Source organism: Carassius carassius, chromosome 7, assembly GCF_963082965.1.
Source record: "Carassius carassius chromosome 7, fCarCar2.1, whole genome shotgun sequence".
Taxonomy (NCBI): Eukaryota; Metazoa; Chordata; class Actinopteri; order Cypriniformes; family Cyprinidae; genus Carassius; species Carassius carassius.
In genome coordinates, this window is record NC_081761.1 from 9,632,772 (window position 1) to 9,656,067 (window position 23,296).

Consider the following 23,296-nt stretch of genomic DNA (forward strand, 5'->3'; position numbering starts at 1 on the left):
GTGTTTCATGGCCCAAAAGAAAATGCAAGTCTTCCAGAACTACTTACTCTCCATCAGTGAAGGGTATCTGTGAAGTGTTTGTTTTTAACATGCATTTCTTTTTTTTTAAAAGAGGTTTGAGAATTATGGATAGATGGACTGGGATTCATTTGATACAAATTAGGACCAAAAAATGTCCCCACATGGTCAAACATTACTGGTATTACTATACTTGTGGGGACATTTGGTCCCCAAAACATAGAAAATACCAGGACCACACACGCACAGCTAGGCCTAAATTACAGATAAACCTGTTGCTCTGTGCATTTTTATTGTGGATATTGTGCATATTTATTTATTTATTCATTCATTCATAGTTTTGTTGTTGTTGTTGGAATTAGTTATTTAAAGGGTTACTCCACCCCAAAATGAAAATTTAGTCATTAATAACATACCCCCATGTCGTTCCAATCCCGTAAAAGCTCCACTCATCTTCAGAACACAATTTAACATAATAAGATTTATATATATTTATAATAATAAAATGTAAGATATTTTGGATGAAAACCTGTAGGCTTGAGACTGTCCCATAGACTGCAAAGTAAATAAGAGTGTCAAGGTCCATAAAAGGTATGAAAAGTCATCACCAAAATACTCCATCTGCCGTCAGACGTGCAATATGGGTTATATGAAGCAATGGGAACATTTTTTTTTGTAAGCAAAGAAAACAAAAATAACGTCTTTATTCAGTAATTCCTTTGTCAACGGTCTCCTCTGTGTCACTCCATATCACTGTGCTGCATATGCTCTTCTGTGTCACTGAGTGATTAAGTGATTAATGACAAAATTTTCATTTTAGGGTGGAGTAACCCTTTAAAAACAAAAAGCAATGCATCCAAATGACTTGAATATACCTCTTCAATAATGAGTATGTTTTCCCTTTCTGAAACTAAAGGTATATATTTATATACACACACACACACACACACACACACACACACATGTCAGGGTGGAGTAAGTTTAAAAAACATACTTCTGTAATCTTTCTTTATTATCTTCAATGATCTTTTAATAATTTGGAACTGTAGAAGAAGAAAAAATATTTATAAGGAAAGTATTTTAGTATTTTATGGTTACACTTCCTGGCATTTCGTGTAGAAAATAGTATGAACAATTCTAAGAACGTTTCAAATGAGATTTTTCCCATTTTATCATGCCAGACATTCTTATTGGTCAAGCTAATTATTCAGATTTGTATAATACAATTATGAAGTACATTATATGCATTTTTTTTTTTTTTTTAGAAAATTTTGTATTGTTTTGATTCATTAATTAATTTAATTCAAAATAAATTAAATTGCAGTTAATAAAATTAATGCATTTTGAGTGGAATATAGCTTGTGCTATGACTATTAATGGAACAGTTTAAATGTACTGTGCATCTTGCTAGATCAAAGTACTACTGCACTGATTTTAATGCATAGCACGACTGGCAGCCTCTTTTAACTTCCGTAAAAACGGATTTCCTGAACTGCGTCTACAGCTTGTCTTAACAGATTTACATGTTCCATCTGTACTAAGCATTACAAGCATGCATGTTTGTGCTCTCATTTTAAACAAATTATCTGGTCACTCCTTGTTTTCTGCATTAAGCAGATAGAAATAATATGTTGTCACTGTTGCAAAAAAACGCTCCTGTGTTGATAGCTTTTAGCACCTCGGGTGACAAAATGTTGTTGACAGTTTTCTTCAAACTAAGTATACAGCTGATAGCCCTAATGCTAAATACTTTGTATAAATTTACAGCAGTCTTTCACTGTATTAATATACTTTCATAGATGTGTTAGTTGTGTTGTTTACATAACAAACCTTGATACTAAAATTGTATTTTAGAAATAGCATAGAACAAATGTGTTTTTGTAATAAGAAGAATTTTAAATGCATAGACTGATGTGAAGGAGATCAGAGTAATAGAGTTTTATGCTGCCTAGTTTGAAGTTCTCTTGGGAAAATTGGAAATCACAATTTTTGATATGATGTGCATTTAATTGGATTTTGTTGGACGAAAAGGAACATGTTTGGCATTTATATATATATATATATATATTTTTTTTTTTTTTTACATCAGGACATGTAGCTTTTTTAATGATGATACAACCAAATGAAGAGCAAAAGATTTGTATTAGTTGCACAAGTGTTGTTTATGAATGTATCTGATCATTTTTTGTACCACAATTGAGAACGATAGGAAATGTGTTTGGTCTCAAATGTTTTTTAAGAGATTTTCTGGGTTATTTTCATCTTTAAGGGACTGTTCATCCAAAAATGACAATTCTATCATCACTTACTCACCTTCACATTGTTCCAAACCCGTATGAGTTGCTTTCCTCTGTACAATGCAGGAGATGTCAGGCAGAATGACAGCTTCAGTCTCCATTTACTTTCATTGTATGGAAAACAGACATAATCTAAAAAATGGTAACTGCGGCTGTCAGTCCCCAAAGTTATTAAAGACATCTCCTTTTGTGTTCCGCTGTAAAAAGAAAGTATGTCAAAGAGTGACTACAGTAAATGATGACAGCTTTTTCATTTTTGGGTGAACTATCCCTTTAATGTCTTTCTTTTATAGACCATTGTCTCATATGTCTACAAAACTAGTAATATTTTCTTGCACACTTCATTTCTATTCTTCATAAACAAACTGTAGTAAAACAGTTTGACCTTTACCAACTAGCTTTTCTCTCGAACCTTCAACTGATAAAACAATTGAGCTGATAATTCAAGGGTTCATAAAAAAAATGTAGTAGATATGAAAGGCTCATAAAAGTTTCATACAAGTACTTAATACAGCTTGTGTGTTATATTTGCAATCTTATGAAGCTGTACAGTTACTTTCTGTGACAAAGACTGGAATTCATCATCCACAAAAGACAAAATTGAACACATTTATAGTAATGCAATTGCAGTGGAGGCCTAGCAGACAAGTGGCCCAGATGGTTTAGAAATATGAAGCTTGCATTCTTGTTAAATAACTTTGTGCATTAAGCACAAATATAAGCCGTATAAGCAGTGCAGTTCCTGGTGACCTGGCACAGTTACCAAGCTAAAATAAACAGGTTTATTTTATGAGCTGGTCGTGATACATTTATGAGCTAAAGGGATTTTTTTCTGTGTGAGCTTTTCACAGGCAGGGTTTATAAGTGATTCTACCACATGGTTTATAAGTGATTCTGTCTCCCACTAACGCATATAAAGAATTATGATTATACTGTACCTTCAAAAAAGTGTTTTATTTGCATATTTTAAATGTTTCTTTATAGTGCTGCATGCTTGTCTGCTAGGCTTTTATTGTAGGTGTACTCTCTCATTCATCTATACACACCGAAAGGTGTTTCAAAATTATTGTCTGTGGTAAAATAAGGTCCATGGCTATAGGTGGACAGTGTCAGTCCAAAAGAAAATCTATAAAATAACCATTTTAGCTTAGATTAGCTAATATTTAGTTTGGTAAATAGTGTTTTAATGTTAAGAGTGAATATGAGGTGCTGTCAGGAACCTTCAGTCCTGTACATTATAATGTTGCTGACTCTAAGCCTTTTCATTTAAATAGCATGCATACCTAGTTTTGTTAAACAAAAATTTTAGTCAAAGCACTTTTCCCTGCAAAATGTATTTAAATTTTTTCTTCTCATATACTGACTTCAGTGTCCAAATGTCCATTTTAACACCACAATTTTAAAGAGAAATCTCAGTTAGTGAAATTAGTTCGGACTGGACTAGTCTTAAGGTTATTTTCTGCTCTTTTCTGTATTTTCATAATCCCCCTGCTTTCCTCTGCACTCTAAAAACCACTGGTCATCTTTTCTCATGTTTCTTTATGTTAAAGGTGGTTATACCTATGGTTAATCTGACTTTGCTGCAGCCTGGAATTTAAATGTTGGTTTCGTCTGGTCAGAGGAGAACTGGCCCCCCGACTGAGCCTGGTTTCTCCCAAGGTTTTTTCTCCATTCTGTCACCAATGGAGTTTTGGTTCCTTGTTTGGGGACAATACATTTATAGCGGTATCATTGACTTGATTGCAAATGATTACAAAGATACTATTTAAACTGAACTGAGCTTGATAATGACATTTACAGAATTCAATGATGAACTGCCATTAACTGTAATTTTGCATTATTGACACTGTTTTCATTATTAATGTTGTTCATCCTGTTTGTTTAAAGCATAAATAAAGCTGACTTGACTTTACTTATAGAGCATTTTAGGCCTCAATATTTTATTCACTTTTATTTCTCAGTAATAGGCTTTCACACAAGGGTCTCATCAGAGATCATTCCTATATGTTCGGTGTTTCTTCTCCAACAGAGTTTCTCAATTCACTTTGCATTTGCATTGCATGTAAGTGAGTAAATTGCCTGTTCTGTTGCTTTAATTTTGAAATGTAACTATGGAAACTATGTTAACTCTAAAAGTGAGTAAGTTAAAATTGCACTCCTCCCCAGTTGTTTGCAAAATGGATAAAAATATCAAACTAGAATCCCTATAGGTTTTTGACACAGATGGCGTCTTTTTGGATCTTTGTGACATCCCCATTATACTAGGCATTACATTCCTGGTTACCTTCCATTACCTTGGTTAGAATCAGTCATATAAATATGTTCATTGAAAAGATGCAATTGTAAGTGTTTTTAAATAAACTATAGCACTGAGATTCAAGAGCAAGTGGTGAAAATGCCTCATAACTAGGCATGTTCTCAATTAATTGGCTTTAAGAAAACTCCTGTGAGGAGGTAAAAAAAATGCTAAACTGAAAAATATAATGAAATTCCATGCAAACGTGCTTTTTACAATGCTGAAAACAAACATATCATCATAAAAACAAAGTACAAAAACACAGTAAACTAATTGGTGCTCCCAATACATAGGCAATTCCCCCAGCTCATTTTGCATGTTTAAAATTCATGTCCTGACTCCACGCATCAGTTAGAAGACGCAAGATTGCACAGCGGTGGGAGTTTGAGTCATGCACCTGAGAGAACGCCTTTTTGATGGCCACTGCATTAGTGGAGTAATAATGCAAATTAAATATGCTACTAGCGCTTTTTTTAACACTGAAACGAATCACTAACTTCCACCCCATAGAATTCATACGTGGGACAAAAAATTTGACACATATCTATGATAAAATTTGATGCATAGTCTTAAAAACACTACTTGTTTTGTCAATGAAAAGGACTGTTTAACATATTTTGTGTCATCTAATCTATCTATCTATGTCTGTATATCTGTTTGTCTGTCTGTATATCTGTCTTTCTGTCTACACAAATCTATTTTTCTATCTTATCTGTCTATCTATCTGTCTATCTATCTATCTATCTATCTATCTATCTATCTATCTATCTATCTATCTATCTATCTATCTATCTATCTATCTATCTACCATCTCCTGTACCTTGCTTTTTGAGTGATGCTTTTGACTACTCTTTTGAATGAGGAAGATAAAGAATGTACATGCTATTTGCATTCGCAGCTTCTCAAGCAGATCAGGTAAGGTGCAGAAAAATATAAATGATCGCTGTATATTTTGGAGACTTATTTTTATGCTTTCTTTCCTCATGCTTTAAAGGAGAGGCGATATATGCACATATTCTCTCTCGTATCCACGGGTGTGTTCGAGTCTGTTCTGCAGGTGATAAAGTTTCACCGGTGGACTGTATGCTAACTAGACTTACGCATTAACGTGATAGGGTAAAGATGGAGGGTGCTCACGGCACACGATCGCTGAATCCACTCTCCCACTCACTTCGACTGGGCGATTGATTGCAGAAGTGAAATCAAAACGCGCGCGGTGGAACAACAGAGGGCGCGACACGCAGAGCATATACAGCACGCACATGTGGTGACGCCGGTGGAATGTTAACCATCCCCGGTGCAGCAGCCGCGCCGCGCCGCTCCTCCGCTCGCAACCTCCTCTGCCATCACCAATCGAGCTGAGATCGAACAGGGAAATCCTCCTACGTTAGTTTCAAATAATTTCCTCCCACGAATAAAACGCGTGTATGTGACTTAGAACACGGGATGGAGAGCGTAGACGGAGAAGGGCTGCTTCTTTTGTTGTGTGACTGTAGTATTAGGCTACGTTCAGTCAGTGCTGCATTGCGCTCGCGCATCCGCGTGGCTGTGGGGCAGCCCGTGCTGGGACCGAGAGAGAGAGTGTGCGATACATGCTCATTGTTCACAGGATGAGCGAAAAGCACTGCCGCATTCAAACAATGAGAGTACTTCTTCGTGATTCAGAGACAACAACAAAAGCAGTAAAGTGACAATACTATGTAAAAAAAAAAAAAAAAAAATAAGAAACAAACAAAGATTATATTGATAGCCTGATCGGAAATAATCAAAATAAAGAAATAACCTTAGCTATCTAACCTTTGCCAAAGGTAAATGTACACTATATCTATCTATCTATCTATCTATCTATCTATCTATCTATCTATCTATCTATCTATCTATCTATCTATCTGTATATGCACGTTTACATTTGTTTCACTGATTACTCTTCTATTTAAGGAAACCTTTTGTAGCCAGTGACCTTGACCTCGACCACTAACCTGCGACCTTTTTCAGTATCACTGTGTTCAACTTGATCATAGTTAAATGGTTTAATGAACAAAGTAGTATCTAACTTGAACACACCTGAATACATTCAAGACATTTCTTAACATTGTCGTGAGGGCCATAATGAGATGTCTTAGAAATGTCAGGTCCACTGTAAAAGACTCCGATGACCCTATTATACAGTTATTAACAGGCGATAAAACTGTTAAACACATAACCACTATCTCAATTACAAGACCACTCATTTGTATACAATTTAAATTGTTGTTATGATTGCTTTATTTATTTTTGTGTGTGGCCTATGCACACGCGCACACCACTTTAAATGCTGTATTTTAAAGAGTTTTATAGGTCTGTATTTTATTGCAACCCGCTTTTCTCCCACTTTTTTTTTATCTCAACAGATAAATGCATTTCACCGTCAACAAGTAGGCCTACTGATTTTGCTGTGTTGATACACATTCGTCAAAGAAACTGACTCAAACGAAATTGTTCATTTTAAATGTCGGTTCATATAGGACACTGTTGTGAATTTTGTTTTAATTAGTTGTTCTATTTTTACACAAGTGCTTCATTGGACTTGTCTAGTTGTATTAGTGTATTTTTGCTTCTGATGCATTTTGTTTTGTGGTCTTAAGCAAACACGCCCCCTCTATTAGCGCTTTTAGACTGGATAAAAGGAAAGCGCTAGATCCTTCGAGACACTCGGTCTCCTGTTTCATCTGAACGGTCGAGTTACATAGCGAGGGAAGTGTAGCAGTTAACGGAGGGGGAAGAGAGAGGGAGAGGTTGAGAGAGAGAGAAAGAGAGAGAGATAGAGAGAGAGAGACTGCAGCATCATTTGAGGGACGTTCACATGCAGTGCAGTAGAACGTGCAGGTGAGGGGAGGAGGAGAATGCGGGACTTTTCCTCAAACACTTCACACACATCCACCACGGACTCCGGAGGAATTACTATAGGCTTTTGTTGCTAGTTCTCTATCCTGCTCACCATCTTTCCATAAGTGGCTAATTTACGTGCTCTGAGAAGTCGAACTGAACAGCTTTTCTCTTTGTCAAGTTCGCGTAAAGGAATCTATAAGAGCTCGGCACGCGCGCGTAAGACTGCGGGGAAAGCTTTCCAATTCTCCTCTCGCTGTGGTTTAAGGTAAGATAACATATAATATCGGGAAAAGACTTTAGAAAGCACTTTGGCTTATTCCCAGCCAGTAGCGCAAGCTCTGGGATGCGAATGTGAGAGCTGAATTCACAGACAGATCTCTTTTGTGTTCTACTGCATTGCAGTTTAAAACAGTGAAAGCGCGAGAGGAGACCGCGCTCCGCAGCATCTCAATGAGCCGGATAAAGTCATTTAAACTGATCAAATTTGACTCCCGTTTACTCTTAAAAGGCACAAAGGAACATTCTTGTCCGTAAAAGAGCTGTAAAGACTTATCGCCGATGCCGACCTCTTCACAAAGTGGATGTTTTATTTAATCGTGTTGAAAACGTGACCTGGGAACTAAAAGACTGCAGGAGAAAATAAGATTTTGCCGAAGGAAGCGTTTATAGAGATTAATCGGTGGCGAGTCTGCCTTGGACCAGAGGAAGCTGCAGATAGAGAGTGAAAGAGATAGATAGAGAGAGAGAGAGAGAGTCATGGGGAGCAGGAGCGTTGGCGCAGTGCACTCCGCGCGCTGCTACCTCGTGCTTATCCTGCAGCTGCTGACTCAGCTCCCGAGCACCAATTCAGTGCTGCGCTACCACGTGGCAGAAGAGGGGCCGACCGATGTGCATATTGGGAATGTGGCTTCAGACCTGGGGCTGTCCACCTCTGGGATCGGGACTGGTGATGTCACTTTCGCTTTGGAATCTGGCTCAGAATACTTCAAAATTGACAATGTCACTGGAGAGCTTACTACAGGCAGCAAAAGGATTGACAGAGAGAAGCTGCAGCAGTGTCAGATGATATTTGATGAAAATGAGTGCTTTTTGAACTTTGAGGTGTCAGTCATAGGTCCCCTACAGAGTTGGGTGGATCTGTTCGATGGCCGTATTGTAGTCACAGACATCAATGACAACACCCCCTCCTTCCCTTCACCAGTACTAACTCTGTCTGTTGAGGAGAATCGGCCAATCGGCACACTCTATCTCCTTCCCACAGCCACAGACCGTGATTTTGGTCGCAATGGCATTGATCGCTATGAGCTTATCCAGGACAGTAGAGATGGGGGGTCATCTTTGCGGCGGCCTGCGAACGGACCGACCAATGGGAGCGGTGGTGACCGAAGGAGAGTGTCAGAAACAGGGGCAGGACCTGCCAGCAGAAGCAGCGTGTTTGAACTGCAAGTTGCTGACACACCTGAAGGACAGAAACAGCCCCAGCTGATCGTGAAAGGGCCGCTAGACCGCGAAGCACGCGATTCTTATGAACTCGTGCTACGGGTTCGTGATGGCGGCAACCCTCCCCGCTCCTCACAAGCTCTGTTACGAGTGTCCATCACAGACGTCAACGACAACAGTCCACGCTTTGAGAGAGCTGTGTATGAAGCAGAAATGGCAGAAAACGCCCCACCTGGCACACCTGTCCTGCAAGTGCGCGCCACAGACCGTGATGTCGGCGTGAATGGGCAGGTTGAGTATGTGTTTGGAGCAGCTACAGAATCAGTGAGGCGCCTCCTGAGATTGGATGAAGCATCAGGTTGGCTGAGTGTTCTGCATCGCATAGACCGTGAGGAAGTTTCGCAGCTACGCTTCACCATCACAGCTCGTGACCGCGGCCAACCACCTCGCACTGACCGCACTACAGTTGTTCTGAACGTAAGGGATGAAAATGACAATGTACCCATAGTGGAAATTCGAAAAATTGGACGAATCCTTGTTCGGGATGGCGCTGCAATGGTTCCAGAGAACGTGTTGGTGGACACTCCAGTAGCATTAGTGCAGGTGTCAGACCACGACCAGGGAGAGAATGGTGCGGTTACCTGCACTGTTGTTGGGGATGTGCCATTCACATTGAAACCGGCAGGTGAGACAGCCCTAGCACCTCCACCAGCCACGGATGATGCCTTTGAACGAAACAAAAAGAAATATTTTCTCCACACCTCAGCACTTTTGGATTACGAAGCTATTCGTGAGTATAGTGTCACTATCGTGGCAGTGGACTCCGGTAGCCCAAGCCTCTCTAGTAACAGTTCCCTTCTGGTACGTGTGGTGGACATCAATGACCATGCTCCCACTTTTGCCCAGAGCTTAGTGGAAGTGCATTTTGCCGAGAATAATGCCCCAGGAGAACGAGTGGTCACAGTAGTGGCTTCTGATGCAGATAGTGGTAAGAATGCAGAGATCGCATTCTCACTTGATCCATCTGTTAATGGAGCTTTTTACATTGATGCCGATAATGGTGATATTCGTGCCACTGGGGCACTAGATAGAGAGCAGAGGGAACGCTATGAATTCCGTGTAATAGCTCGAGATAAGGGCACCCCATCTCTGCAAGGCTCTGCTACTGTCATAGTTCAGGTCACAGACAGGAATGACAATGCCCCCAAATTTGTCCAGGAAGTCTTCACATTCTACGTCAAAGAGAACCTGCTCACCAATAGCCCTGTCGGCATGGTGACTGTTACCGATGCAGATGAAGGCGAGAATGCAGAGTTGAGTCTTTTTGTAGAGCACGATGAAGAGGAGGGTGGAGAAGAGGGCAAAGAGGGGAAGCAAGAAGTTTTCTCCATTGAAAATAACACTGGAACCATTTTCTCTTCAGCATCCTTTGACCGCGAGCGCTGTAGCACATACTCATTCAGTGTGCGTGCTGTTGATGGTGGAGAACCGCCACGGTCTGCCACCGCCACCGTCTCCCTGTTTGTCACTGATGAAAATGACAATGCACCATCCATCACATCACCCGCTAATGAATCATACACCCTCCTGCCACCCGCTAGCGCGGCTCGGACTGTAGTCCGCACAGTCTCAGCCTCCGATAGCGACACAGGATCTAATGCCGATCTCCGCTACGCTCTGGTAGGCGGAAACCCTTTTCGTCTGTTTGAGATTGGCTCAAGTAGTGGGGTCATAACCTTGGCAGAGCCCCTGGAGAGAAGACACAGGGGTCTGCACCGCTTGGTAGTCCGGGTCAATGACAGTGGCATGCCTTCCCTTTGTGCCACAGCACTGGTGCATGTCTTCATCAATGAGAGCTTGGCCAATGCTACACTCGTGGATGCACAGGTGAGACACATCAGTGCAGCATTGCTATTTGAAATAAACACATACAAAGGGTAATTCAATATAGAGAAAGAATAATAGTATAGAACATAACCAAATAGGAACAATTAAAGTGACAAGGGTTTAAACTGAATAGAGTCATTTTATTTGACATGAGAGGATGGAGTAGTGAAGTGAAGTCCTTGTCAGAAACTTACTCATAACTTTGCACAACTAGGAAATCCTAGCACGAAATAGCATTTTTCTTCTTCTTCTTTTTTTTTTTTAAATATTGCTATTTATAAATATTCATGCATCAAATTGCTGTTGACCCACATTGGATATTGGATAGAAGGAAACACATACAGATGGAAAGATGAAAGATACACAAACACACTCGCATACACATACACAGTCACACTTGCCTGCGCAGAATAACCATGATTGAATATCGAAGCCTTGACAGGATAATTGAGAAGTCTGGGCCTTGCAGTGGGGATGAATGTGTATGTGTGCGTGTGTGTGATTCAGCAGACAGAGCTGTAAAATGAGGATGCAGTTATCAAAGGTCAGACACACCAGTTATGACTTTCCATTTTTGCTCTCTCTCTCTCTGTATGTCTCTCTCCCTCTCACTCAGGTGGCCCGGAGTCTTGCAGTCCCTCTCTATATGGATATTGCAGGTGACCCAGACAGCGAGAGAGCTTTGGGTAAACAACGCCTGAGCGTTGCCATCGGTGTCCTGGCTGGTGCTGCTGCTGTTATTCTGGTGATCCTTCTGGTCGTGACAGCACGACAGTGTGGGGCGCAGGGTAAGAATGGCTATGAGGCTGGGAAGAAGGAGCCAGAAGAGGACTTTTTCAGTCCACAACCTCCCCCTCTGCAAGCCCAGGGCTCCCAAAATGAACGTGGGCGCAAACCACGCAGAGACAAGCGTAATAACGGTACTGCCAAATCTGAGCGTTCTTTATACAGTGGAATTATGACGGTGAATGGCTGCAGACGTGGGGGAGGTGATGAAGAAGAGGAGGATGAAGACGCTAGCAGTGCCAGCGAGAGGATTGCAGCGCGTTACTGTGCAGCAGCTAACGGAGACCCAAGCAGTCCAAGACTAGGCTCAAGACGTCACCAATCAAGTCCAGATCTGGCCCGCCACTACAAGTCCAGCTCACCTTTGCCCGCAGTCCATCTTCAGCCCAACTCACCACCCGTGGAAGGCAAGAAGCACCAAGCTGTGCAGGATCTGCCCCCCACTAACACCTTCACTGGCAACGGCACCGGTAATGCAGACGCCATGTCACTCAGCTCAGACCAATGCTCCGATTACGGCTGCCAAACTGTCAAGTACAGCAAACAGGTAAGAACATAAAGATCTATGACTCTGCACCACTGCACCTTTAACAAGTACAAGCAGGCCATGTTCATCAAGTGTCTTAGAATTGTACTAGAATTGTACTATCATTTTGGCCAGCAAATGTAACATTTACCCAAAATGTGACAAGGCTTGTCAGGACAAGAGCTTCAAGCTTGAACTAGATTTGGATTCCAAAACTAACCTAAATTCATTCAGTCCTGTGGGATATTCCTGTTTTAATATAGAAAAAAAGCTGATAGCCATTGGATTACCCAACATATAATCTTTGTTTCTTTGAGTACACTGTAATTAGGTTTTCTAAGAAATAATCTGGTATAAATGGAAGCATAGTTTCCCCTCAGAAAAAAAAAAAAAAAAGATAATGTTTAAAATAAATTAAGTCAACCTGTGAGATGTACTCACACTGTGAGACAAAAATCACAACTGTGGCGTATAAAGTAGCAACTGAGATATATAGTCACATTTCTAACATATAAAGTTGCAATAGTGATATTAAAAAAGTCTCAACTATGAGATATAAAGCCATGTTGTGAGATATAATTGCACGATAGTGAGATATAAATAATGAGAGATAATAATTGTGTGATGTAAAGTCACAATTACATTTTAGAGTTGAAAACGGGCTTCTCTGGATATATAACACATCATCTTATGCAGTTAGGGGTAATATTTTGCCCATATCTTGTCAAAGGATTTTGGATTATTTTGTAGATCCAAGGTTGAAATTAAGCTGATCTGCTCTTATTGAAATCCCATCCCATCAAGAACTAAAGAAAAAGCAAAACTAGTTGTAGACAAGCACAAATGTGACAACTACTGCAGTCAGCCTGTACTGTTGTGGTGTTACTGCATGTGGAGTGTTTAAGGTTATATGGTGCTAACTGCCTGCTCTCCTTTCCAGGAGTAGCTACTGAAAATAGACTGTCGAAGAGAGGAGAAATGTAACCCATTTTCTCTCACAGATCTCTTTCCACTTGCTTAGTCTCTCTCTTTCTCTCTTGCTTTCTATCATTCTCTCCATCATACTCCCCTTATTTCCATGTCTTTGACATTCTTTCCACTCCTTGCCTCGTTCTTTCATTTTCTGAGACATGTTTGGAAGTGTTAAATATAGAGCGGAATATATGTCTACCTGCTTTGAGCGGAACTGGCCAGTTTGTTTGACAGCATATGCATGGAACGCTTGAGAGAGAAACCACGCAGGCTTGCAGAGTTGTCTTTTTTTACTTAATCTGTCATCTTTACACTTTTATCCAGGTCATAGATTTAATGCAGCATATCCAAAATGCTAGCTTAGCACTTAACGGAAGCATTAAAAAAAGATTACCTGTGCACCCTTTGACAGGCGCTTTGGACTAAGCCTGAACCAAAGGGTGGCCTCGTACTATAGAGAGACATGGTTAAATTGAACACAGGGATCGCATTACATTTTCTGACAGGTGTTGGAAGCTTAAACCAAATCCGCCGAGGTCTACACGCGAGATATTGAGTCCTAAATGACATGTCATTTTTGGTCTTTTTAGCATGACTGACAGTCGGATTGTAAGTGTCTTTAGCCAGAGCCTAAAAAAACAGCTGATGCAGTCGTTATGGAGATGTGCACCTCACAAGACCTAATCAATCCATACACGCTGGTGTGATCCTGACCACAGTGGGTGGCTTAATCCAATACCGAGTCAATCCTCTTAATATGCTGACCTTTTTTTTCCACGGAAAATGCTTAATAGAGTATTCAGATTTGTATTTCTGTGCTTGTAAGTGTGCGTTCATACTCAGACAAGAATTTTGGGTTGAGAGTGTGTTAATGCTTACTGGTGAGTTTGTTTGACTCATTCTGACGGTTTAATCAATTATTGATCACACTGTAATTAACTCCTCTACCGTGGAGGTTTGTGACCTAGACTAACTCGAGCTTGCTGTAGACGGTGCGTGTATGTGTGCATTTGGCTTCCATGATGGGATGGTATAGTATGATGGCAAGCCAATACCCTACTGCTGTCTAAATTTGCAAAAAATCCCCTGCACGAATGCATACATAAACTCACTCTCTGAATTGAATGCCGATGAAAATGGAAATCCTTTTGATCTATGTCTCTCTCTCTCTCTCTCTCTCTCTCTCTCTCTCTCTCTCTATCACGCATTTCTCCTATCTTCTATAAATGCACAACTCAGCATGTTCCTAAGTGAAACTCCGAACTCTCTCTTTGCTGCAGTGCACTTTTTCTATAGCCCCTCCCCCATCCATCCACTCACGCCAACACCTATCGACCGACTGCATTCTGTCCCCATGGCGGCCCAAGTTCCTATCATTTGAATAGACAGAGTGGCAATCAATATACTTGGCTTGTTAATGTTGCAAGCTTCGACACACACCTGCAGACGTGCTGCTCCGGTGTGCAGGGTTAACGGTCAGACAGGTGGGCAGTAGGTGAGTCTGTGTAACTCAACACACACGCTCAGGATCAGGCAACAGGTCAGATGGATAGTCGATATACTTGACACTCACACTTGCATGCTAACGGGGGCCATGCATCTGCTAGTGAGGACCGACTCCAGAGATAGATATTATAAATTAATGGAGGAGATCAGTGATGGAGGGGCCAGGAGACAGTGGGAGACACATGGAGGGATACAGAGAGAGAGAGAGAAATGAAGGGAGATTGCTAATGCTCACCTCACTTTTGCAGGGCTGTATTGATTTTCATTGGGAAAGCATTATGAAAGCTTTTACATGGACGTGCACTGCAATGGTTTTAAAAGATTGAGAATGATTGTGGAAGCATGTGTGTTTGACCTAGCAATGTTATTGGGGGAAACTGTTGGAAAAATACCTTATTTATTAATCATGAATAAATAAGGTAATTAGAATTCCCCATTTTGACAAACCTGTAAAATAATGATTCTTTCTCTGTTACTGCATCATCATGTTTCTGATTTGTCTTTCTGATCCTTTTTTATGTCAGCCGCTCAATTAAAAGTAATTTACTGCAAATACATGTATACTCGCAGTAAATAAGCTCAGTACTGTGTACTTCCCATAAAATTGTGTTGGACATCTGTGCAGGGCCAGCCCTAGTGTTTTGGGGGCCCTAAGCAGATTTTCAGAAGGAGCCCCATACCTAATTGTAAAGTCTTACCAATTTGTTTTACTCAATATATTTATCTTTCAAGATAAAGATAAGAAATATATTTCGGTAGTTGACAAATATGCAGTAAAAACCCTTTTTTGTTAAACTACGGTGGCCAAGAGAGCTCAATGGGCTGCAATTTAAGAAAACACATGCAAATTGAAAAAACACCAGCAAATAAGAAAAAAAATCTTCAACAGTTTGACAACACAAATGTTGCAAATCTTCACAGCACATGCATATAACGAAACGCGCTGCAAATCCTCACAACACATGCATTAACGAAATGCGTTGCAAATCCTCACAACACATGCAAATTAACAAACGCAAATTAACAAATGCAAATAGCACTGACCACACTGGAAATGTTTCAAGGAGACCCCAAAATGTGTCAGACCCGGCAGGGATTTGCTTATCGTGCAGTGGCTACTGGTCAGTGGAGTTGTTGGTGAACTGAAAAGTGAGTGTTTTTTTTTTTTTTTTTTAAACACCCTGATTGCATGATTCCTTTATCTTTTGGATGTTATTAGCCTAAATAAGCGGAATAATTACATGATTAAATGTAAAACGTTACTTAAGATGGCTAACTTTAATATTCTCAGCTAAATATAATTTCAAGGTTAATAAAAAAAAAATTTCAATGCTTCATTATTTTTTTCTTAATGTGCATGTGTTGTGATGATTTGCAGCGCGTTTCGTTATATGCATGTTGTGAGGATTTGCAGCACGTTTCATTATATGCATGTGTTTTGATGATTTGCAACACTTGTGTTGTCAAACTGATAAAGATGTTTTCTTCATTTGCTGGTGTTTTTTCAATTTGCATGTGTTTTCTTAAGTTGCAGTGTGTTGAATTCTCCCGGCCACCGTATAAAACACTATTCTGGACCTTCAACTAATTAAAGTTGTTTGTGGAGTTTAAAAACAGGATATCGTGTCACACCAGAGGACAAAGTTTTCAGTGACATAATGTATCAAGTTCATATGCTTTAAAAAAAAAATATGGATAAAAAAAAATATATTGCCAATTACCTAAATAGACACTTGTAAAATTATGCCTGAGTTATTTATGAACAATTGTATGCATTACTTTTTAATTTATAAAAGTTGTAATTTATTGAGTCAAACCAGTACAATTTTGAGATTTTACTCAAAAATTTAAAATAATAATAATAATCAGTCTATTAACAAAGCAGTTTTTATAACAATGGGTCCATGTAAGACAAATACATTTTAAATGATGACAATATTATTTAAATTTTTTATCTTGTGTTACACTGAAAATGCCATGTCATGTCAACAACCCATTTAAGCAAACTAACGATTGCTTAAGAGAAATGCATCAAAATTCAGTAAAAAAAATAGCCTGGTTAGGGTTAAAAACCTGGTTATAAAAATTAAATTAGAGAACAGAATAAAAATAATAAGAGACTAATAAAATTTCTGGTCTGGCATGACAGGCCAGATTAAAATGCAAAAATAATAAAATATAAGTGTTATATAATCAAACACACATTGAAACATCAAAGTTAAGGCAAAAATCTGAGACCAGACAAAGATAGGGTTAACTAGAATGAAACTAGACAAGATTTTAACACTATTTTAAGAAATCTTCAATGACGAAAGCATGCCTGGAAAAAAATAGGCTGCAGGTGCATTTGAAATGTTTTAACTAATGCCATCTCAGTACTGCTTTCTGAGTATGAATTACAGGTGCATCTGAATAAATTACAATGTCTTGGAAAAATTCATTTATTTCCGTAATTCAACTAAAATTGTGAAACTTGTTTATTAAATAAATTCAGTTCACACACACAGTAGTTTAAGCTTTTGGTTCTTTTAATTGTGATGATTTTGGCTCACATTTAACAAAAACCCACCAATTCACTATCTCAACAAATTTAAATACTTCATAAGACCAATAAAATAAATAGAAATTGTTTTATTGAATTGTTTGCCCTCTCTAAATGTTAATTTACTGTACATGTACTCAATACTAGGGGCTCCTTTTGCTTTAATTACTGCCTCAATTCGACGTGGTGTGGAGGTAATCAGTTTGTGGCACTGCTGAGGTGGTATGGAAGCCCAGGTTTCTTTGACAGTGACCTTCAGCTCATCTACATTTTTTTGGTCTCTTGTTTCTCATTTTCTTCTTGATAATGCCTCATAGATTCTTTATGGGGTTCAGGTCTGGTGAGTTTGCTGGCCAGTCAAGCACACCAACACCATGGTCATTTAACCAACTTTTAGTGCTTTTGGCAGTGTGGGCAGGTGCCAAATCCTGCTGGAAAATGAAATCAGCATCTTCAAAAAGCTGGTCAGCAGAAGGAAGCATGAAGTGCTCCAAAATTTCTTAGTAAATGGGTGCAACACCAATGGACCAAAAAAACACAATGGACCAACACCAGCAGATGACATTGCACCCCAAATCATCACAGACTGTGGAAACTTAACATTGGACTTCAAGCAACTTGGGCTATGAACTTCTCCACCTTTCCTCCAGACTATAGGACCTTAGTTTCCAAATGAAATACAAAACTTGCTCTCTGAAAACTTGCTCTCTGAAAACTTGCTCTCTTGCTTATCTGAAAAGAGTACTTTGGACCACTGGGCAACAGTCCAGTTCTTCTTCTCCTTAGCCCAGGTAAGACTCCTCTGACGTTGTCTGTGGTTCAGCAAATTCCTTGACACGTTTTTGTGTTGTGGCTCTTGATGCCTTGACCCCAGCCTCAGTCCATTCCTTGTGAAGTTCACTCAAATTCTTGAATCAATTTTGCTTGACTATCCTCATAAGGCTGCGGTTCTCTCGGTTGGTGGTGCATCTTTCTTTTCTTCCACACTTTTTCCTTCCACTCAACTTTCTGTTAACATACTTGGATACAGCACTCTTTGAACAGCCAGCTTTGTTGGCAATGAATGTTTGTGGCTTATCCTCCTTGTGAAGGGTTTCAATGATTGTCTTCTGGACAACTGTCAAATCAGCAGTCTTCCCCATGATTGTGTAGCCTAGTGAACCAAACTGAGAGACCATTTTGAAGAGTCAGGAACCTTTCAGGTGTTTTGAGTTGATTAACTGTTTGGCATGTCACCATATTCTAATTTGTTGATATAGTGAACTGGTGGGTTTTTGTTAAATGTGAGCCAAAATCATCACAATTAAAAGAACCAAAGACTTAAACTACTTCAGTCTGTGTGCACTGAATTTATTTAATACATGAGTTTCACAATTTGAGATGAATTACTGAAATAAATTAACTTTTCCACGACATTCAAATTTATTGAGATGCACCTGTGTAGTATGCAATAACAGACAAAACTCAAGCACTGTAAAATATTTTGCCACAAACTTATCTGACTTACGAGTCTTTTCAGACCTATAGAACTGTACTGTTGTAGGCAATGAGTTTTTAAAATGTTTGACCTCCTATCTGAACTTTTTTCCACAAAGTGATAATTGAAATAAAACATTTATAAATAAATAAAAACAACCAGAACAGTTATTTCTTAGTCTCATTAAGTGCAACCATAATCAACGTAGATAATATTGTAAACAAATGTAAATAATACTGTCGTCATTTAAAATGTATTTGTCCAGCTCAGCTCTGCTGTTGCAATCTCCACCATCATCATCATCACACTACAGTTCTGACGCTGCAACGATCGTGATATGACGTCATGCTCTGCAGTATCTTTTAAAAACTTAAATTCAACACATAAACAATAATAATAATACACCTAAAATGTAAAAACATACAGTCTACTCCACTTTCTTGCATCACTTTTAAATTTACATTCTTTTAATGCTGATAGGACGTCATGCTGTGACATATCGATCTTGGTCACACGGTGACACGTGATGCGAATTTGCAGGCCAGAGTTCGGGGGCTCTATGCAGCCACTTATATCGCTTATTAGGTAGGGCCGGCACTGCATCTGTGAAACGCAAGGCAATAAAAATGACAGAGGATGCTTTTCAGTGGCCAAGTGTACTGAAAAATGACAGAGGATGCTTTTCAGTGGCTAAGTGTACTGAAAAATGAGAGCTTAATAATTTATAGATGACACATTAGGTTAGTAACACTGATGGCCATGACCAGATGGGGGGGAAGTGTTCTCATGTGACCACCACATATCTTTGCAACAACAGTCATTAGTGCAAGGTTAACTTCTTGTTTATCCATATTCTGTAAGTGAAACTGAATGATAATTGAGAGTGGAGGACATAGTGTATATATGTAAAGCATCCATGTAAACACAATCAGATATGTTCTTTGTTATATTGCAACGGTTTTATTGAAAAGCTGTTCATGCAGAGAACTGAAAATCAGTGTGAACTGCCTGGTCGCAACCTATTTTATTTCCTTATTGTGACATATTTTCAATTGAAACAAGATATTCAGCGAGAAACAATGCAGAGGGGAATCAATTGCCTGGTGAAAAGGGAATGTTTTATACTAGAACACAGTCAATCCAAATGCAAATTTGCTAAGATAAACCATAAATTCCTGTTTGACTATTGGTTAACATTATTCATAGCCTCCTTGATGTTAGCATAAACTGAAAAGTAATTTCAGTCAATTCTTTCTTTTGAATAAATTGCAACAATGAATCATTCAGCATATGCTATACACAAATGTACATCTAGAAAGTAAACAGGGTTATATTACTTTAGCTTTATGGACTATATAAATAAAGCTTTGCAAATAGCTTACCTCCCACATTCATGCTATATTTCTTTTCAGACCAAATTGTAATTCTGAAAAGTAAAACTGAAAAGTTCATTTCTTTCAAGTAGGCCATATGGGAAAAAATGCTGGTAATTTTATTAAAATATCTTCCTTCAGTATCTATTAAGGCTTTGTTTGCCACATTGCATAAAAGTCAAGGCTGAGCAATGCAGAGTTTTGTAACACAGAGACCTGCTCGTCTGACTGTTTCAACCTCAAAATGAGACACGACAGGAATTCAGGATATTCCTTACCCATATCCTCCCAGACAAGCAACAACAGAACCAAGAAAAATTAAGCTGAGAAGCAAAGGTGCATGAGGAGATGAAAAGTTCCCATCCTCTTACATCAGTTTCTAGCACAAGATCTAGGCCATGACTTTTAACTGTTTCTTTCTCAGTGTCCAGACTGGGAACAGTGTTCAGTTTGTTTTAGTTTGTCCTCAACATGTCATTTCATGTTATGAGTATTTTATAATATTAATATATATCCATCCAGTTTACTTGATTCATTTATAATCAAATGACATATCATTTTAGTCAACAAAATAGCATTATATTATATTATATTATATCATATTATATTATATTATATTATATTATATTATATTATATTATATTATATTATATTATATTATATTATATTATATTATATTATATTATATTATATTATATTGTATTGTATTGTATTGTATTAATGTTGATTAATATCTTGTGAATTCATCATGCTTAAAAGTTAAGGCCATTCTCACCATGAACGATAACTATATTATATTAAGTCATGGTAAAGTTCTGTTTATTATAAGCTTGTCCTGTTTTGTCGTCTGCCCCTTTACATGCTCAAGTGAGTTAAAGCAGGATGGATTTTGATTGGCTATCAATTGATTATTCATCAGCTGAAAAAAAAGAAATCTAAAATGATTCCAGTGATATTGTTCCTCCATGTTGTTATCATTATAGTTGTTTAGTTTAGAATGATTGTTAAAACTATATCTTTAACATTATTATTGTCCTTGGTGTGAGCGGGCCTTCTTTTTTGTGTTTTAAAGACCGTTTAAAATGTTGCACAATGCGCTCTGCGTTGAATATATTCAGTCAAATTCTCAGTAGCACATAACTTAGTTTACAGTCGTTTATGCAGTCACTTCATTGTCTGTAAAAAGTAATATTACATTTATGTTGTGGATTCTGCAGACTAATCTCATATACTTATACTGTATATAGGATGCATTTGGGTGAACATATTAATCCGTCTGCAAAGTGGTTCAGTTTACCAGTATTCAGTTCTTCCAGCTCATGCGGGTCAATCCCCTGTGTACTATGATTGGATTATTTAAATAATTCCCTATATCTTCCTTCTTTCAAAAGCATTGCTAGTGCAGTGTTAATATCTTGCAGTGTAGCTGTTTTCTCGTCATATTTAGGCAACAGTTTGTTAATTTATTTGAGTTTTCAGCCCTTTGTTAAAAAAACAAAAAAAACCTTTATCAACAAACATTTTTGTTAGTAATTTTGTTGACTAGATAAATACTGGCTGGGAATCCTTTGTAAAAAATATGCTAATGGAAATGCTGGGATCAGAATTATTCTTTATAATCTTTCAATGATACACCATACCCTAGCTCTGCAGCCAAAATATCATCTGGCCAAATTGTTGATGGCTATTATTAGAGATATTCCTGTTCTGGCAGCACTCTAAAGGCATCAATTCCATACAAACTAACACACAAAGACATATTCTTACAATTAAACACACACCCGGAGTAGGCAATTAAACAAATAAACCCACACAATAACACACCTCTTTGTTAGCGCTATGTATTGTCTTCAGCACACTACTGGCATTGAGTGGAAAAGCTCAAGCATTTAGAGTCCCAGTGTCATTTCCTATTCAGCTCTTACTGAATTGCATTCATATTTGAGCCAGCATTAACTCGGCTCTCCGATTCCCTGGATCCCGGTACTGAAGGTTCTCGAGGGGTGATCCTTTTGTTGTGGTCTGACTGTAGCTCTGTGGTTCTACAGTTACAGTTCAGGGTTACCCCAGTGTCATGAACCAGCCTGCGTATTCATCTTTTATTTAAACACCCCAGGCTGCTTCTGTCACTGCATGTCAGAGAAAGAGAGAGAGAGATTCACACTTAAACCCCTGAGTAATGAAAGAAATAAAAGATATTAAATATATAATAGGTAATAAATAAATACTAGAAAAAGAGGGAGAGCAGCTATTTGTGGCAAATTAAGATATTTGTGTGTGTGTGTGTGTGTGTGTGTGTGTGTGTGTGTGTGTGTGTGTGTGTGTGTGTGTGTGTGTGTGTGTGTGTGTGTGTGTGTGTGTGTGTGTGTGTGTGTGTGTATCCAGTACTGGGCAAAAGTCTTAGGCCACTAGTATTTTCACCAACAAAAAAATGGACTTCGGCTGTAGTGTGTCAGTAGTAAATATCAGTTTACATTTCCAAACATTATTTTTGCCATCAATTGTAGTAATCCATTGAGATTTTTGTTTGCATAAGGAGTCTAACAGCAGCCAGTGCTCCACACAGAGATCTGATCTCACCATCATCCAGTCTGTCTGGAATAACATGAAGAAACAGAACAAACTGAGACAGACTAAATCCAGAAGAACTGTGTCAATGTCTCCAAGACACTTCAAGAAACCTGCCTTAAAAGCTACCTGAAAAACAATGCGCAAGTGCACCTACGACAAAAGTTAATAGAAGTAAATTAAAAAAATCTATTTATGGCATTATTTTTGATGGCATCCTCACTTTACAGCATTTTTAAACAAGGGCCTAAAACTTTGCACAGTACTATACCTTTGCAGGTTTCTTGAAGCGTTTTGGAGACATTGCCACAGTTCTTCTGAATTTAGTCTATCTCAGTTTGTTCTGTTTCTTCATGGCATTCCAGACAGACTGGATGATGATGAGATCAGATCTTTCAGTTGCAGGTTGAAAGAGTAAAACTTTGCAGATGTGTCAAATTTTTATTCAAATGTTTTTACTTACAAATGTTTATAATTTGAACAAATACATTTTTGAACAATTGGGCTAAATTAAGGAGTCAGTAAGCCACTCACAGAGGCAGTTATTTTTTTGTTGATGAATCCATTTCAACAACGCTGAATGACAAAAATTGTTTGTTGGCATAGAAACAAAGCAAGTCACTGTCTTTATTGTCTGTCTTTAGTTATAGAATTTCATTTTTTTTTCAGTCAGTTAAATGAACGATTCAAAGACTTATACATAAAGACACTTTCATTCTTGCATAAATTGTGGATTTAAA

General features: G+C 38.5%; 1 protein-coding gene across 1 annotated transcript in view; it reads left to right on the top strand.

The window, feature by feature from the left end:
• Nucleotides 1-7,291: 7,291 nt before the first annotated feature.
• The window catches only part of LOC132143505 (protocadherin-7-like), a 35,768-nt gene continuing 19,763 nt past the window's right edge, over nucleotides 7,292-23,296 (top strand). The window contains exons 1-2 of the mRNA XM_059553772.1: nucleotides 7,292-10,806; nucleotides 11,423-12,139. Coding sequence (XP_059409755.1) covers nucleotides 8,236-10,806; nucleotides 11,423-12,139 — 3,288 coding nt within the window. The 5' untranslated portion in view covers nucleotides 7,292-8,235. The remainder of the gene's footprint in view (nucleotides 10,807-11,422; nucleotides 12,140-23,296) is intronic.